Source organism: Pleurodeles waltl, chromosome 4_1 (assembly GCF_031143425.1).
Source record: "Pleurodeles waltl isolate 20211129_DDA chromosome 4_1, aPleWal1.hap1.20221129, whole genome shotgun sequence".
NCBI classification, from domain to species: Eukaryota; Metazoa; Chordata; class Amphibia; order Caudata; family Salamandridae; genus Pleurodeles; species Pleurodeles waltl.
The window spans coordinates 155,716,246-155,735,308 of NC_090442.1; the positions used below are offsets into that span (position 1 = coordinate 155,716,246).

A 19,063-nucleotide genomic window follows, 5' to 3' on the forward strand; every position below is an offset into this window, starting at 1 on the left:
GCAGTGTTTTAGACCTGGGCCTTTCTGTTGCAAATTATTCAAGTACCAGACTACAACCCCCAGCATGCACTAGGGTGGGAAAGGACAGCGTGGGACTAGAAACATGCATCAAGTACATGGAGTAAGACAACCCTTATTGAGATTAGTTATTTTGGCTGTGTAATATCACAATCTGCTCTGATTACACTAGCCCCGGAGGCCTCTCGGAAGTCTTACTAAAGCAGGTTTCACACCACAAGTGTGATCAAACAGCAGATTATACCAACCAAGACAGTCTAGAGCCTAGCAGCCCGCAGTTCATTTTAGTTCTCCTCGTTGTGCTGCTTGAAGGAAATGGAAGACACTGTTGTTAACGAGATGCTACAAGTAGGTATATTAATTAGACTCCCACCTCAGGTCACATTAACACAAGCAAATGGGAAGGGGCTATCCGTAAATACCAAACCTTTTCGAGCATTTGCAATGCAATAAGTTTCACATTTGCTCGAGTTAGAGCTATTAGTGTTGTCAACTCCTACTTGCTACATAAATTGAAAATTAAAAGTAAAACAGTTTCACATAAGCGAGTTGATTCACAGTGCCAAGGCTGTCATGAGCATCAGCGTGAAGAGACACAAAAGGAAAAAGAAGTTCGCTTGCAGTCAAACTTATCAGCAAAAGTGTAATTAGCCATGTAACAGGGGCGATGGCCAAGGCGGTAACAAAACCTCCCCAAGGAGAGAAAAACGGAAACCATTTACCAATGTCCTCAAAGGATTTTTGAAAGACAAGCCCATGAACGAGTGATAGTGATGGGCGTGTGGTGGGCGTGGTTAACAGTCCAGATACATACCTATGCTCGACCTAAAACCTCAAGGGGATTGGGCAGTCAATGGAAAACATTCACAATCACCCATTAAAGGTTTGCCCTAGATAGTAATTCAAAGCTACTAAAGATACAAACTGGTACATATGGAACTCCATTCAAAACACGTGCATACATATGCACAAGTCCACCAACCACCCTAGAAGAAACTCAAGTCAAGAGTCATATAATCAAGTTGTACAAGTGCGTTTACATTTTTTTTTAAAAGCAAGGAAGTTCTAATTGATAAATAAGTTAGACCAAATAATGTAATCATGCTAAATGGATCTTATAGATTTACCATTTTTGAACCAGACACATACAAACTGGCAGGACTGAAGATTCTGCAAAATGGGCATACACGCTAGAATAACTCTTCTTACCAGTTTTGAAAGCTAATTTTAAAACACAAAAGGTATGTAGTGTTGAAGGAACCTCGAACACTTGCAATGAAACCAATAAAACAATATGGAAATTGAACTGGACATATGGTTTAATATAAACAATAGGAAAATGTGCATCCTTTCGTCATTTTTCTTTTAGCCAATAACAGCTATGTATTATTGTTTAACATTTTCGATGTCTGAAAACCCCTCTCTCTGCAAACATCTGTATTTGTTGTCGTGCTTTGTGCTGTTTTGACAACTTACAAAAAAATTGTAGTGATACAGAACGTTTACCTAAAACGATTTAGGGGGTGGACTTCACACTTAACAAGCATTTGCAATGCAATAGGTCTCGCATTAGCAAGAGTTGTAGGTGTTGGTGTTGTACATGACAATGACAATCTCGCCCTTGGGACCTTATAAGTACTCAGCCATGCAGCACCTTAAACCTTTATCAGCAATAAACTGTGTTCATTCCTTCATACACTAGGCATTAGACTAATGCTCAGAACATCCCTTGGTGGGCTACACAATAAAAATAGCATTTGGAAGAAACATGGTCATGTAACTATATAGTCAGCCCCTAGAGAGCATTACCACATGAAAAAAGAATGGCAAAGAGCACTGCAGTGTAACCATATATTTAGACCCTAGAGGGGATCTAAAATGATTCTACAAGTTGGTTTGGCTATCGTCCAGGAATACATCTTTTTATAAAATACAACTAAGTACTGAATTTCATAGAAACTAAATGAAAAATCGTTCCCAATAAACAGAATTATTGCCAAAGGGCATACATTTAAAGAACATTCACGCATCGCACAGCCTGTACAATGGTCTATGCGCAATGCCCAAGAAAAGTCTGGTAGGATAAAGCAAGCAGGATTGGACAATGGAGGAATGAAGGCGATCAAGGCTGCATTGATAGCTTGTAACAGACACTTGAATGCAAGATAGGCAGTCCATGGTTAGTGCGGTGCTGGCAATAATCTAATGACTGCTGCCATGCGAGCAGTACAGAGTGAGAAGTGCAACTTGAGAGCTTCAGTGTACCTTTGTGACATGATCTATTGTCAAAGCTTGTGTCCTGCAAATTATAGCAACTACTTGCAACTATACCAAATTCACTTACTATTGTTCACCATTTTGTTAATGCGCAGAGAGATGCTAGTTTATTGAATGCCAGCAGAAATCTTTAAAGTAATGTAAATAGAATTTTTCAGGTGTATATAAAGTGTATATATCCCAGTTCATATGTGTATTATTGATGTTTTAAGCTATACTCAGGCTTAAAAAAGAAAATGATTAACTTCACCTTTTGATTCACAGAACCAGAAGCGGTGCAATTCTATATTTACTAATGTGGCTATTCTGGTGGTATGGTTTTTGGGTGACTCACACACTCCTAGGTTTGTGTGTCTGGCCAATAGTTTCCCAAGTTGGAAATGCATGCTGGACTACTCTTGCCTTTCTAACGTGGGAATGGGGAGGGAACATTCCCGTATTTATTTTGAGTGCAAACACAAGTGGATTCACCACAGAAAACGATATTTTCTCTCTTTAGATAATGTTCAGTGTTATAATGCATATTAAAGTATCATGTGCATTTTCAGATTTTTAACACGTGTGTACATTTTGTGCAACGTAGTACGAGAGGCCCAAATGTTGTAGATTTCAAAGTGAACTCCAGGGATTCTCGGTCGATACGGTTTCGAAATAGGACTAAGTCAATAGTCAATGGTCAATGGTAAAATAAATATGTTTTAATTTTGCACTTGGAACTTTGTAAATCGGCCCATCCCTATTCTCCAGACAAAAATGGACTCCAGTTTTCCAACTCTCTAGCCACACAGCAGGGTGCCTTTTTAACTATGTTTTTTTCATTGCAAGAGACAGCGGTAATAAAAATCGCCCTACAGCATAGGGACTCCTGAAATGATTGCTAATGAACTTGTGTTTGTTAGCATTCAGCGCGCACTTACAAATTCACAATGATCGTCTCCGCTCAGGAACTGGTAACAAATGCCATGTCTCGGTTGCCATTCACTACCGCCGCCTCTAACACCGCGAAGGGAATAATTAGCCCTTAATGGATATTTGCAGAACACAGAAATGGCATGTTGCTGAATCTGCGGCAAAAACTGACGATGTAATTTTATTCAAGTCAAATTTAATAACCACGGGAGAAAAAAAAATAATCTGCATGCCTTAGTAAGTTGTCCCCTGCTGCAGCTGAAAGCGGGATTCCTGGTATCCACAGTGCCAAAACAGGATAAAAGTAAACACTGAAATATTAATGGAAAACAGGCAGGCAATATTCCCCGAGATGCCAATAGTTATATGCACTCATTAAAACCGTTACGCCACATAGAAGTGAAGATCGGCTGGAAATTTTAGCTACCATATTTTACTACCGAAGTGGACTAATCTGGCGTGGAGTAAGCTAACCGTAAAACTATTGTTGACGGAAGAGCCATAATTGTGTTCTATCTGCATTATTAGAACATTCTGAAAGCATTATGGGGAGAGTTTCCCAGTGAATATGGCAGAATCAGCTCTCCCACGTGCAGGGAGAACCGCTTGAATTTTCTAAGGTTCATTCACAGGATGTCAACTTTTTTTTTTTATGTGGGGTGGGGGGGCGGGGTGGGGATGGCCTGTAAAGCATTATGGGTCGAGTTTCACAGTGAATATTGTAGTATTGGATCTCCGGCTATGCAGGGAGAGCCATGGCAAGTATTTAATACATTCCGGTTGATTTCACGCTACATAAAGCCACAAATATATATAAACAAAAACACACACACAAGATACAACGACATGCATTTTTTGACTCAAGTAATGAACAAGAAAATGCAAACACAGAAAACATAGTGTGTGTGAACACAAGTACCTATTCACAGAGCCAAGGCAGGAAAGAACTAAAAAAAGGAGTTCCCCCAAACAATCAACAATCAATGTGTAGGGAAAGTGTGCCTGGACAGTGAACCTTAGCCAAGAACGTAAGTGAGGTAGTGGCTGCAGGAACCAGTTAGGATGCAGCAAAGAAGAGCAACGCTGCTGTCAACCTATGGTAAACAGCAGGCGGGATCAAAGTCCTTTTACTGAATACATCAGGTCTTGCGGACAGCGCATGCGCGCTGCCTAGGTTCGACCTAAAAACAGATGTCACATGATGCTCCTTTAAAAGACTGTATATCTCATGAAGGGACTTTTGCTATCTAGAATTTAAACTTATTGTTCCATTCAATTTTTAGTGCTACAGGTAAAACAGTTTACAGTGTCAAAACGTTTTGAATACAACCCACACTGTTTAGAGAACAGCTAAGAATGTCTCAGCAAGCAAGAGCTTTAGACCTATCAAAAAAAAAAAAATTAAACTCTAAATAAATTATGTATATACAGTAGTTTATGGAAATGTTGCCAAGGTGGAATTCCATGACACAGCCACTGACACTTTAGAAAAGGCCTCCAAGAGAAATGTCCACTCTTACTCCCCAACCTCTTGAAAGCATACATGCCAATCTCAAACGGGTTCAATCAAACAGCTACCATATTTTCAGCAGCTTTGTTCCCTAACTATTCACACCGTGGCTGTTTCATTGCCTTTCCATTTGTGCAATGTTAAGAGAATCCCAGCAAGTACGCAGGCTAAGATGAATGAAAAAAGCAACAAAAAAAAAACTACTACAAAAAAAAAAAAAAGCTCTCTCAGCAACAGGTGGAGCCGCTACATTAGGACTTAGAGATAAGTGGCAAAATGAACTCGCTGGCTAGTTAAGGAACGCCTAAAAGTGACTAACTAGTAACAGGCTGAGTTATCGTGCAGTTACTGATCGACTTAAGGTGGAAGAGTCAAGGGTCAGCTATTTGCTTGACCAGGGTCTTGCTGCCTTGCGGTCAGGTTTCGTCTGTCTGACTCAACTAGTCTTATATTCCCTGATTCCGAGGACTACTGTACCAAGAGTGAGTGTGACTCCCTTGTAAAAACCTACGCTGCGGCCATTTTTGTTTGCCATTTTCAAAAGGTACCTCACCAACAGCTGAAGTCATGATCTACTTAAGCAGTTTCAAAATTCACATAAAACTAAGTCCACCTACACTACCTCTGATGTGAAGCTTTACATGCCAATGCGGAGGACTGCTGTATACCTCACCTTGAACGATCCTAAGGAGTTCACGGCTTTTGTCCGGCGGGGAGGATAAAGAAAAATTAAGATTTCACATTGTAGGTATTCAATCACATCCAGAAAAGAATCGAATAGGTCTATCTTTTCAGCTCCTTTGCCAAAACATAACATCCGCTAAAGTGTACAATACAACCACTAGATGGCAGGCTAATGTTAAGGATAGAAGTGTTTTCCAAAATCCGTGAAGGTGTACCGCCTTCGAAGAGGAAATTACTGCGCTTTCAGGATTGCTATTCACTGAGAAGGAGGATGGGGAGGTGACTTGTTGGTGGCTCAAAAAAAAAGACACCCCGGCATAATTCTGGATCCTGCCCAATGGAAAGACATCGTTTTGTGAATGGTCGAATATTTTAAAAATACCGAAGACCATAAACATGATTTCTGTGAACAGAAGAAAGCACTCGTCATTCCAGATGGCACCAAGCGACTCTGAACACATTCACTGCACGCCACGAGGAGAGTATATCCGAGAGTCGTCATCGAGAGACCTGGGGATACACCCACGTTAAGTAGTTAGCAACAACTGCCCACGGAGCCACGGCAGCGGCAATTCATACAGAGGACCTGACATTCTATTGTAATCGGCCTCATAAAATAACAGAAAGCAGATCCTTGACCGGGGCAGGTCTTATCAACACATTTTAGTGGCAAAACACACACAAAAAAACATCAAGATCTGCAAAAAATGCTCATTCTAAAGTAGTTTGGTATTTGCCTCGTGGAAACTCCAATGTGAAGAAACACTGTCAGCTCAGAAACCTTTCAATCGCAGATTTGAATCGCCCTTACCTAAAGGATAACTCATAGCGAATTCCCTAAATTCTGCTCATCAGAGGAATACTTTGAAATCCAAACAAATACTCCCCATAGACGCCAAAGACTGAAAATCACAGGGATTAGGACCCGGATTACAGTAACCCGGCCTCAATTCCCCCCACCTCTGGATCCAATGTCAAAGGGGGGGGGGGGGGGGGGGGGGCTGTTATCTCTGCAGCAGTCAGTAGCATTTACAACAGAACTCAAACTTCTCAGAAACAGAAGTCAAAAACCAGATGGGTTATACATCGATCACAGTCCAGCAGTAATCCACAAAACCCACGGAGGTATGAAAGCGGCTTCTTCCCGTGCGGCTCAGCAGCCGGAAGACAAGAGCTATTCTGCGCTATCACTGCCTGTTTTTTTTTTTGTTTGGCTGGTTACTGGAGGGGAATATTTTGTTTTTGTTGGATTTCTATTCCCGAATTGGTTACTTAAAGACTAGTTTTTACAGTAGTAAAAACCTGGCAGTCCCCTCGTCCCCTCTCCCATCAGATCTCCCGTCGGCCACAGACCGCGGATTCGGCCCATCTGAGGGCCAGCGCTCCGGAGCGGCAGATGCCAACGGGACCCCCATCCCCTCGGCGCGCAAGGTCAGGCCAAAGGGGCACGGCGCGAGGCACGGTGGTGCTGGAGCAATTTTCATAGTGGGGGCGCTAACAAGAAAATGACATGGCTGTAGTCTTAGGGAGTGTGGAAAATCCAAGTGACGGGCAAAGAACAAGTCTAACAAATGAGCCGCACCACTCGACAGGGGGGTGGCATGTAGCCGGTGCTACATTTTGTATCCCACTGGTGCAAATATGTTCCTAGAGCATGGTGTAGTAACGCAATGCAATTTACAGACAGCATTTTTCAACTGAATGGCCACTAAATTTGGCCAGACGTGCAGTTTTACTGTTAAACTAAATCCTGCACAAACTGTAGCGTGTAAAAAATCCCCAAGTAAAGTGGCTTTGTTTTCTTTGATTACATTTAAATCTTCTGGGCAGATTTACAAATGTTTCATGCAATGCGGTAGGTAACATGATGCGCTGCGTGAAAGGCAGACATCAGTAAAGCACCAGGTTTACAAAGATATGGCGCATTTCTGCTGCCTCCTCGTGCTGGCTAGCGCCAACGCAGGCACCCCAAAACTATGATGTTTTGCAAGAGGGCCTGCGTTACGAGCACTATTATTTGTGTGCAGGAAGGGCCACATGCCGGCAAAAATAAATACATCAATATAAATAAAAAAAATCCTTAAAGGCGTTCTTTTCTATGTATGATGCGGAATGCATCACAGGAAGAAACAAGTAGAAATAAAGATATTTCTCCTACGCCTGGGTAGATACCGGTTTGATGCATCCCCAGGTTTACAACTCTTTGAATATCTGGAAATGTGCAAACATCCATGGGTGGAATCGTGGGAAAGGGCACACTCCACCCATGGAACGCCTCTCTGCTGCAAGGTAACGCAAGGCAGCAAAATGCGACGCCTTGCACTACCTTGCACACAAAGTGGCTTAGTAAATCCCAGTTGAAGGCTTGTGCTGCCTTGCCTGGCGCAAGGGTAACGCACTCCCTTAGTAAATCTGGCCCTGTTTCCATCATACTTCACAAAGACAAAAAAACATGTGCTTCCCTTAACTGGTGATATATTTTGAAATATTTGTGTAGTTCATTCAAAAGGTATTTACATTTTGTTTTGTTTAAGAAAAAACAAAACCTGACATCATATCTTTTCCTTTCACATTCCATGTACCCCAGAAAGGTTGTCAAATATTTCACTTTACAAAATCCTGTCATTTCTCAGCTGGAGAAACCGAAGTAAACACCAATCTCCAAGATAAAGAATGGGCAGCAATTTGTCATAAGACAGAGCCTGGCTTCTGACCCCGGCTCTTCAGATCTTCAAGTCCAGAACGGGTATTATTGGGGATGCTGTAGCACCCTCCCGTGGCAAGAGATGCACTGTGCTCGTAAAGCCAGTTCCCCTGCAGCACGCAGCTCTACGGATTTATGGCGTGTGGAACGGAATGGGACACTGAGGACTGCCAGAGAAGGGGCTTTGGGGCGTCCAGCTGGATCAGAGCGCATGTACCACGTATTGAAAAATCACATTCCTTAGGAGCAGACATTAAACTGTCTTTACGCAGCTTTCCATCCACAGATGACATGCTGTTGGAAGAAATCTCCCCGCTATACTACTTAAAATCCGGCATGAAAAATGCCCTAAAATGACTTCCACCCACTATTTATTTCGAGTGCGCCTCTGCTTCCATTCTACATGCCTCTTCTGTATACAAACCATCTGAATTCTTATGCAATCGTTTTCTTTGCACATAGCCCCCTCTAATGATCACATCTTAGTCACTTGTGTACCACAAAGAAACTTTAACGGAATGGTCTCCTGTAGCATTCAAGACTGACCCAAATAACTGATGGACTCACGCTAACTTTGCGCTTCTGAGTAGCGCGCTACTCGCCGTAAAGCACTTCAACACCTTGTTAGGGGTAGTAAGCATTATATAAATGCAATGCATGAACCACAAAGGTTAGTGCAGATCCCCAACAGATGATCGTAGGTATTTTACAAGCCATATTCTGTGTTTAACGTGCAATGTACATACAATTAAGGTAGCTGCATTCGGGAAACTATACCTTGGCACGAGTGCTTACAGGCTTTTGTTCCAGTAATGATCACACCACCCTCACCCTGATGGAATTCAACCGGCTCACGGACATTACAAGCAGCAGCCCCGCTTATCGTGGAAACGGGCCCACCACCTCTAGTGGCTTTCATAATAAACCGAAAGCAGGACATCACCAGACTGCAAACTGAGAGGAATCAACGAGAAGCACCGGAACAGCAGGTCCTCCCCACCTCTGCACCCAGGGTCTGGAACAACATCCCCATGTCCATCACCAGACTGCAAACTAAGAGGAATCTACGAGAAGCACCGGAACAGCAGGCCCTCTCCACCTGTGCACCCAGGGTCTGGAACAACATCCCCATATCCAGCAGGCCCTCTCCACCTCTGCACCCAGGGTCTGGAACAACATCCCCATATCCAGCAGGCCCTCTCCACCTCTGCACCCAGGGTCTGGAACAACATCCCCATGTCCATCACCAGACTGCAAACTGAGAGGAATCAACGAGAAGCACCAGAACAGCAGGTCCTCTCCACCTGTGCACCCAGGGTCTGGAACAACATCCCCATATCCAGCAGGCCCTCTCCACCTCTGCACCCAGGGTCTGGAACAACATCCCCATGTCCATCACCAGACTGCAAACTGAGAGGAATCAACGAGAAGCACCAGAACAGCAGGTCCTCTCCACCTGTGCACCCAGGGTCTGGAACAACATCCCCATATCCAGCAGGCCCTCTCCACCTGTGCACCCAGGGTCTGGAACATCCCCATATCCATCACCAGACTGCAAACTGAGAGGAATCAACGAGAAGCACCAGAAAGGCAGACCCTCTCCACCTCTGCACCCAGGGTCTGGAACAACATCCCCATATCCATCAGGACCGTCCCAGCGCTGCTCAAACCTAGGAAAGAGCTGACGCGTCACCTTTTTAAACCCTACTACATCACATCCACAGCCGACCACAACTCCGCTTTCTCCATCACATGCAGAGGTTAAGCTGCCATTGACCATTTGCATTGCTCCACATACACAGCATCTCCCCAAAATTACATAGACACGTAACAGTGGAATGCCATGACGATGTAAACAGACTCCGCATATCCAGAAGTGCTTTAAATGGGCAGGTACTGTCAGGTATTTAGTACCAGCACTTTAGTATTTAGAAGGAGTACCTGCACTACTCAGCAGGGGTGAAATAATGTTAATGGCAGAGGACTTCCCCTTCCCAGTAGCAAACAGGTACCGCAGCAAACATCACCTGCGTTTTACACTTCCATTTCAAATACCGACATTCAGTGAGATTCTGGAAAATAAATATACATCCGTGGCGATTAGAGAGGGCCTCTGCGGTAAGTGAGGAGTCAGGCCGTAGGTTGGTGGCTGCTACCCTGTTTCCCATCCCACCCTGTGCTTTGAAGGTGAGCCTAGAGTCAGTGGATAGTGCACTCAGGATAAAGCAGCACCCAAAACATGACCGAAGCGAATACAAGCAAGGCCAGATTCCTCCACTTCAATGCCTGAGTCCCTGAGTGGCACTCTTCTACTGCTGAGGCTACTTCAATTCTAGGAAGGACAATCACTAAGAAAGGGCAAGGACGGACTTCTCGATTATTCCCTCAGACTCAGGACAAGGGTCTTCAGGGGAATGAAAAACTTACGTTGCAAGCACTCACAATCAGCAATTGCTGCATCGCCCTTAAAAGAAGACCCACAGGTCTGTGTCTCACACAGTAGATCAGACCTGAGAACATTTCCTTGGAGAAGCTAGAAGGGCTCTAACTCAGACAATCTGTACCAGACCTGCAGAAGACTTTTATCCAAGAAGGTGGCATGTTATGTGCAATAAAGGCTTAGAAATCCAACCAACAAAGAGATTAGTTACAGCCTTAGGACAAAGTGTCCTAGAACATTAGGGGAGGTCAAGATGGCACAGATACCAGTCTCAGAACTGAGACCATAGACATGCCAGGGAACTCTAGAAGGTTATAGAGGAGTCTGCCCTGGCATTTCTGCCAAAATCAACTGCTGGATCTCACAGGCCTCTGACAGATGGAGATCATTAATAGGAGGGCACCATGGTGCATCCAGACCATTAATCGACGTGGATCCAACCCAAGTCATATGAACACTGAGCAATGGCAACTGCGCAACCTCAGCAGACAGGACATGGTTGGTGTTGAAGATATGCCCTAAAGTGGCTGAGCTGGCCTCCTCTGAAGCTCAACCTATGACACAAGGGTGGCTCGTCATAGATCCATTTCCGAAGGCGCTGGATAAAATAGAGAAGTCAGTTACTGCCTTAGATATGGCACTGGCTTGAACGGGAGTTTTATGGGCCAGGAGACACCAACTCCAGCCGCTTTTACTGCTAGGGTCCCCAAGGCGCAAGCAGCTCGAAAAAGAGTGGTGCGTTGGCAAGGGTTGATTTTCAGGACATGGAGGGTGGAGGTGTTGCAGGGCTAGGAGCAGCTTCAGGTGCCCCACGGTTTAGGAGAATACAAATCTGCGAAACACATGCTAATAGTTGGCATATGACCTTTTCTAACCGTTTGAAAACCATCTGCAGCATGATCAGCCCCTTCTGTGTAATGCTTTATTAAAATGTAAGTGACTGGCACATGGAGGGGCACCCAGAAACAGTCCGCAGTAAAACAAATGAGAGAAGGCAAAGTGGAGAGTCAAACTTCAACCATGGCTCCAAGTGTCCTCAACCATTTTGGAACTTCACGAAGAGCGCTGCTCGGTTCAAACTCCACTTTGGTCTCTTGCCCCAGTTTCTACAAACATGAACTACAGCAAGTGAAGAAAGCACAAACATAATGGAGGTTTAAGATATGAGAACAGCAGTAAAGTGATTCCCCTGATGAAGAACCAAGAATCTCGGACCAAAAGAAGAAATACCCCAAAACCCCAGTCAGAAGAAGCAGAAATTGGACTTTCAGACTCTGAACAATAAAAAAACAGGCAACCCGAAGGCTGTTCCAGCTGTGCCATGACTATTCTCCAGCTCAACAAAATAATAATAAAAAAAAAGAGCCAAACAGAGTGTCGTCCTGGGGTCACTTCCGGGGCAAGGGATACTTCTTGAAGTGGGATACAGACCTGAAATACTGATCTCTTGCCCATCACCCGACAAAAGGGTTGTCCAATAGTAATTTCCGAGCTTTCAATGTAAGTGGTGACCTAGGCAACTCACCGTTTTTTAAGTTATTCAGTTAACAAAATAAAGTAAATAATAAGAAGGTCTAGCTCTTAGAGCTTTCTAGACGGGTGATCCCAAAATACATCCCGGTCACAGCACAGTCTCGCTCTGTTGCTCAGTTATGAATGGCTAATGTTAGTGCTTCAGAAACGAATGGGGACAGGATTTAAAATGGAGCTCTAGCTATTGGACCCAGTTAATGCGCGTCATTTATACATGTCATCTGGTGACTGGTGCCACAATGTGTCTCCAAAACCATACAGACATCAAGAAACCAAGGAACATTATCAAATGCTTACTGTTGATGACTGAATTTATGCAATATCCATATCTCGCCACATTACTGAAATAAAGTTGGTAAAGACTACATCTAAAATTCAAATGTAGCGAATGTTAATAATGAGCAAACATAAAGGAGTACAGAGTTCGCAACGGATCCTGTGATCGCCTCCCCACCACCGCAAAATGGAAGGATTTGTTTTTGTTGGTTTTTGTAGCCTTTCTTCCCTCCCGCGAGCTTGCTTAACAGGATAACGATGGACGCCAACTGGCTCAGTTGCAAAAACTTCCATGAACATACCTGATGTGAAAAGGCTCTGCGGTTCTGGGGCTGTGGGCCAGTCGCTGGAGGTCTGTGGAGAGCTAGGGAAGGGAGGAAGTCCACTAGGTATAGGATTGGGATGCCGGAAATTGTCAGAGAAGAGTGACTGTGATTCCGTTGTGGCTCCTTCAAAGGGTGACCGTGCACTGTGGTTGGTGGAACTGATGGGGATGATTGTGTTGGATTTGGTTAAGCCCGGTGGGGGTGATGGCGATTCACTGGTTAATATCTACAACACAAAAATGGAGAAAAAAAAGCAGATTTTATTAAGTACATCATTTGCTACTGTGACCTAATGTTTCCACCATACTAGAAAGTGGGGAGGTTTAACACATAGCAACAGAAAATGAAGATAGAAGGAAAGAACACCATTGACAGAAAAAACAAAAATTCAAAACTGTGCAACACATGGTAAATGGAAGCAATCATTTAAAACAAAACAAGTCTGCATGACATTCCTACAGCCGAATACAGTGACGTGTGAAGGAAATAAGATTCTCTTAGGCTTCTAGTCCTCGCCCAATCAGAACAAGATAAGCTATACCCCAATGGGACAGACAGACATTTCATCTTGTCAACATTTACTTCAAAGAAGCCAACATCCAGAAGCCTTAGTGAAGAAGCGCACCCTTAGAGCTTCCATTTCAGACTAGATGCTGCTAAACAAGTGCACATAGTTAGCATGAAGGGCTGCCGCCTGCATGGAGTGTGCTCTGGAGTTTTCAGATTGATGATAACACATCAAGCCTAAGTAAACACAGCTTTGCAAATGTCAAAGAAGGATTTTCAATTCGTCAATAGGGGGGATTCTGAAGTCATTTCAATCAATTTGAAGTCAATCAAGGAGAGGAAATGGTAACTTACTTTTAGCCCTGGTTCTACGTTCTAGTGCTAGTCAATGAAGTTATCAAAGTTAAACTCTTAAAAGCGCGCAGGGATCCTAGAACACTTCATAGCCAATATTTAAATACATATAAATTGAAGAGGATGAAAGGTTTAACGTAACTGTATGCAGATGAAGAGACTGAGTGCATGCTCTCCGTTTTTATTCCGCAGGCTGAGTCTCGCAAATACCTGGGGATATGCGTCCTACTCTAGATCAACATTTAGGGCTAACAGTAAAGATTCTACGTTGAGGAAGAAATACCTACCTACTTGTCATCCTGGTTCGGCATTGTGGGGATCTTTAAAGGAAGAAATGGCTACCATACTTTTAGTCTTGAATTAGTGACCTTCATTGAAGTCCTCAACGACCCACCTTCCACCCTTGGCTTGTTATCTCTGCCAAATGGCTAGAAGGTTGAGTCCAATGAATTTACTTTCCTTCTAAAAAGACCCGACTGTGAATCCAACTCCCAGCACAAGACATTATGGCGTAGGGAACTATCGGACTCGTACAGGGTGCATTTCAACACTAGGATGTTAAAGCACATTGGGCTGCTCTTTTCTTTTCTGGTTATTCAGTCTAGACATTTGCAAGCTGGTAGATGCTGCAATATATCTTTTGGAAAACTGGTTTATTTTTTAAATTTAAAAACGGTTGTAAAACCAAGGGAACCTTTTCCAGTCTTAACAATATAATACATTATTAATCCTTTGACATCTAGTGTGTGTAGTGTTCTATCTGCCACTAATTGTGGGTGAGGGAAGAAAATGGTAAATCAATTCTCCCATATCGCAGAAATGGAGGAACAACTTTTGGAAAAAATTTAGAGTGAGTTCGTAAAACCACTATATCTTTACGTAAGTGTGTAAAGGGTTCTAATGCTTGCATCTCTTCTCAGTGAGGTAGCTACCTTTAAAAAGGCTACTTTCAGGACAAAAAATGAATTTCACAATAATGTAGTGACTAAAATAGAGGCCTCATGAATCTTTTTTTTTTCCTTACATTTACATTTTACGCTGGGTCTGGAATGTTTGAGGAATTACCCTCTTGGGGCCTGTAGGAAGCTGGCTATCTATGTAGTGTACCAATGTAGGGGTACACCACGTAGCTAGTCCAGTTGACCCTTATTGATTTACAGGGCTTAAATTAATAATCTCAAATGCTCTTCCTGTGAAAGTGTGGGCAAGTAGTTTAGGCTTATCAGAGGATTTTGTTAAGCATTCGTTGAACACATTCAGTAAAAGATACAAACTCAAGAAGAAACTTGAGTCCAATATAGAAAAATGGAACAGATTTTTATATAAATAAATGTAGCTCTACAAGATCAGTTAAGTATTTTGGGTTAGTGATGTTTAAAGTTTAAAGGGGGGGGGTGCACCTAAATACTCAGTTTAGGGGAGTATATGGTAGTAGCCAATGGGCTACTTAACTCTGGGGTGACTACTCCACCTATATGGCACACTTCCTGTGAGGAGTGGGCATAACCCTGTCCCATAGTTCCTAATTCCACCAAAACTAATATGGTGGAACCCTTCCTTCATGGATCAGATAAGGCAGCCCACATTAGGGGGTGTAAATAGCTTGGTGGTGCATCACGCCTATTTGCGTAGCTAATTTCCCACTTGTCCTGGTGCCCGACGGACCTCAGGGCAGTGGGTGGCATTCTCTAGGTCTGGGGTAAGCCAGGGTTGCATATCAAAGGGTGGCAGAGGTTTTTGGGGGGAGGGGAGGAACACCACAGTTTGAAGGACGCTTCCCTAAGCCAAGCATGGCTGTGGGGTATGATGCTCATGTTCAACTCCTCCGAAGCAGGGCAGCCCATTCAGGATGCTTTGGACATAGGTATCATTTGCGATACGCCTTTGGCAGATGTTCCACCAATTTCTCCATCCATGCAATATTTATTATAATGAGAGAGCAATCTGATGGAGTCAGCAATTCTCCACTGAAAGCTGCCCCCATTTCTGCTGCAACTATCATCTTACTTTACCTAGAGGAGGGGCAACTCCAGATGCCTGTGTAAGGCTCTTTTGCCGGCCATGTGCACACCCAGAGAGTCTGGTAGAATAAGTCCGCTCAGGTACACAAGATCATCCGAGCAGGCTAATTGTTTGTTTGACAAAACACGCATTACCAGGGCTTTAAAAATTCCAGCATTCACTTGATCATTGGTAAATACTGTACACACTTTTCAGCCTTGGATAGTGTCTTCACCAGAAAGCAGTCTGGATATGGAACGACACCACTGAGTCATCTAGGGGAGTCTTTGACAGGACAGTGACCCAAACCAGTGTACTGTGGGTCAACCTCCAGCCTGGGCGGCAGTGATTCTAAAAATGGGTCCTGTGTCTCATAAAAACTCCGTTGGTCCGAGTTATTGGGAAAAAAGTGTATAGACCACTCCTGTGATGGTGGTGGTGGTGGTGTCACCTCTTTTTGTGAAGGAAATTGGGTAATGAGAGAAGAGAACTGAGGTGGAGGGCTAGTACCCTTGTCTCTGCACGTCTTTAAAAAGGAATACAATTGCAAATCTTCTGAAATCTCCCTAAAGGTAAGCGCTTGCTTTCTAGCAAGTTTGTGCTACAGAAAATGAGGGATGGACTTGAGGAGGTGGACAAGCAAGAATTTTCCCTGCTGAAGGACATATATATATATATTTATCTACATACATACACACACACACACACACACACACACACACAACTGTTGCCCAACATCAGGTATGCTCAGGAGTTCAATGGGACCACGAGATTCACTCAGTTTTGATCTCAGTATCTAGGTCTTTTCAGGACATGTTTTGGAGTTCACTTCGGAGCATATTTCAACTCTCACCAAAACGTTTTGGAGACCCAGGGCAAACCTGGCACCAGGTGGTGCCAAGGGTTATAACGCTTAGCCAAAGGCTTTCCTATTGGCAAAAGGGTCTCTTGTAGTTAGTCTCAGGGCCTCATGCCAGATTCCCTCAGGATCAGAGCTCAGTCTCAATACAAGAGTTATTTCAAGTTTGATCCCCCAATTGTGTGTGGAAGAACAGTGGCTTAAAGCTTAGTTTTTGTCCTGGGGTCCAATACCTGTTGTAGGGAGATTTCCTCCTTCTCAGCCTCCAAAAGGTCATACTACAGAATCTCGGGGATTGCACTCCTTGAGCAGGAGCAATCCACAATGAGCTTCCAACCACTCACACAGCTCCCTCTTTTGATAACCCCAATGGCGTTCAAGGATATCTTATCTTGGTTCTTGAATGCCTGGCCTTCTCATGCATGGGGGTCGGCGGAGGCAAAACCTCCACACTCAATGGTTATCAGACTACAGATACCTTACTACCCATACAAAACAGTCATGCTCAAATACAACTCGAGGTTAGGCATGAAGAAACACCCCAGCATGGTTTGAAAAAGCAACAAAATGGTCATCAATTGAGTCAATGTTTCTTCTGGTGATGGTTCATGCTACTACAGGACTGGAGCCTAAAGGAAAATAATAATATTAGACAGTCTGGGAGCTCAATCTGAAAATATCTGAACTCTGTGGCGATAAAAACAATCTGAGGTGCAGTCTTTGTGTGCATTGTGGGCTAAGGGAGGAGTCCCAAAAGCAACTTGTAACATCTATGCCCAACACAAGATGGCAGGAGTCTACAACGCATGTTCATAAGCACTACTACAAGTTCCCAGGAGTTTAGATTCCAGTACATTCACTTACATATCAGACTTGAGAACGTTCCTAGAGATCACAAAGACCTCCAAAGCTACATCCAGGTATCTACTCTCGTGTCAATATGGTAATTAATGATTTGCCCACTGGCAAAAGATGGAACATGTATGGCTTTCATAGTGGGTAGCAAGGAGAAAACCCTTTCTCTCTCAAAAAAAAAAAAACATTCTACAAGGCTTACGCTTGCAACACAGCACGTGGATTAACCACAAGATTTTTTGAAAAAACAGACCCAATTGGCATTGTTCGACTGAAACTGAAAGCAAAATGTTTGTTAAAATCCAAAAACTACTCATCACCACAAGAACCTCACACCAACAGTTAAGCTTGACAGTGAAGGGGTGACTATTTGGGCTTTTTTGCAGCTGCAAGTCCTGGACATGTTAGAATAATGAGTTAATTTCTTTACCGCAGCATTTTAGACTAAAATATGGGACAATCTGTCCAACAACTCAACTTTCATTGAAACTAGAGCATACAACAGGTCAATGATCTAAAAAAAAAAAAAAAAAAAAAAAAAAAACACCAGTAAATCTACAACAGAATGACTGAAAAAGAAAAGTTTCTATACATTTGAATGGACAAGGGAAATAGACAGACTTTTGCCCTAAGCCACCCTTCTGCTCCTCCCTACCCTAAATTTTAAAGTATTTTCTAGGTAAGCTGTTGAGAAGAAATGACTGCGTCTCCACTGAGATGGAGGCAGGATGTGGAGAGCTAACCATAAACTAATACCCCCGAACTAACAAGTTGTTTCCCTTTGGTTACAGTCTTCCTGGTGAATACTATAACCAAAGAGCTCTCACTTAGAATATCACCCAGTTCGCCAGATCTGGAGAACTGTGTAGCAGTGTTCCTGTACACTACTAAATTAAGCCATGCTGCTCTGTGTTGGCTCCATGCCACCCTGAAACTGACGATCAGCCACATCCAAGCACTAGCACCCCTGCATGCTGACAACAGTTCCATATCTTTTCTGTTCCCACACCCTCAGACAGACCATGAACAATTGTTGAGTACAGTGTGCTTAGTACTAACTTGGGCCCTCATAAAAATTATATTAAGAGACCACTCCACAGAAGAGGTGGGAGGGTAGTGGGGATCCTGCAGTAAGCTTATGCACAGAAGGATTATGTTAGTCACTCTCTAACCATCTGTTAGTTACAAGTAGTGCTGCACATTCACATACTTTGCATACTCCTGCCATCTAGTGTTGGGCTTGGAAGGTTACAACTTTTATTTTTCTTCGACAATGTCTTTTGAGTCACAAGATCTTGACGACTTCTCCGCTGGTCCTATGCATTTGGGCACAGACTCCATTGTTAGATTGTTTTTCTCTGAACAGGTGGGAGTAGAACTGGAGTAGTGAGCTAAAAAGAATATTGTCCATGAACATGGAAAGAACAGTACTGAGTAAAAGCTATCTGTACCAGACATTAGTTTCCAAGGAGGGTGGGCATATGTGAATCTACAGCACAATATGCAACAAACAGATGCTTACTTGGTAAGTAACATTATCCACTGCTAGCATGTGTGGCTTTAGAGACATGTTCTGCATCAACTGCAAAGCAGTAGGAAGGTGGGGGTCTTAGCTTTTTACCTAACAGGTTTGGATGTACTTGACAATCCATCTGGTAATCCATGTCTAATAAATGGCATTGCCTTTATGAGACTGAAAGGGCTACAAATGTTGTGTTTTGCAAAAGGATTTGGGCTTATCAATGCAGTACATAAGAGCACGCTTGAGATCAAGTGTTTGGAGTGCCCTTTCAGGATGTGGAGGTGCGAA

General features: G+C 43.4%; 1 protein-coding gene across 6 annotated transcripts in view; it reads right to left on the reverse strand.

Moving 5' to 3' along the window:
* CNOT4 (CCR4-NOT transcription complex subunit 4) overlaps positions 1-19,063 on the reverse strand; it is a 534,336-nt gene that overhangs the window by 164,193 nt on the left and 351,080 nt on the right. For all 6 annotated transcript variants that reach the window (XM_069227948.1, XM_069227951.1, XM_069227949.1 and 3 more), the window contains one exon: positions 12,654-12,903. In XM_069227948.1, the coding sequence (XP_069084049.1) occupies positions 12,654-12,903 (250 nt within the window). The remainder of the gene's footprint in view (positions 1-12,653; positions 12,904-19,063) is intronic.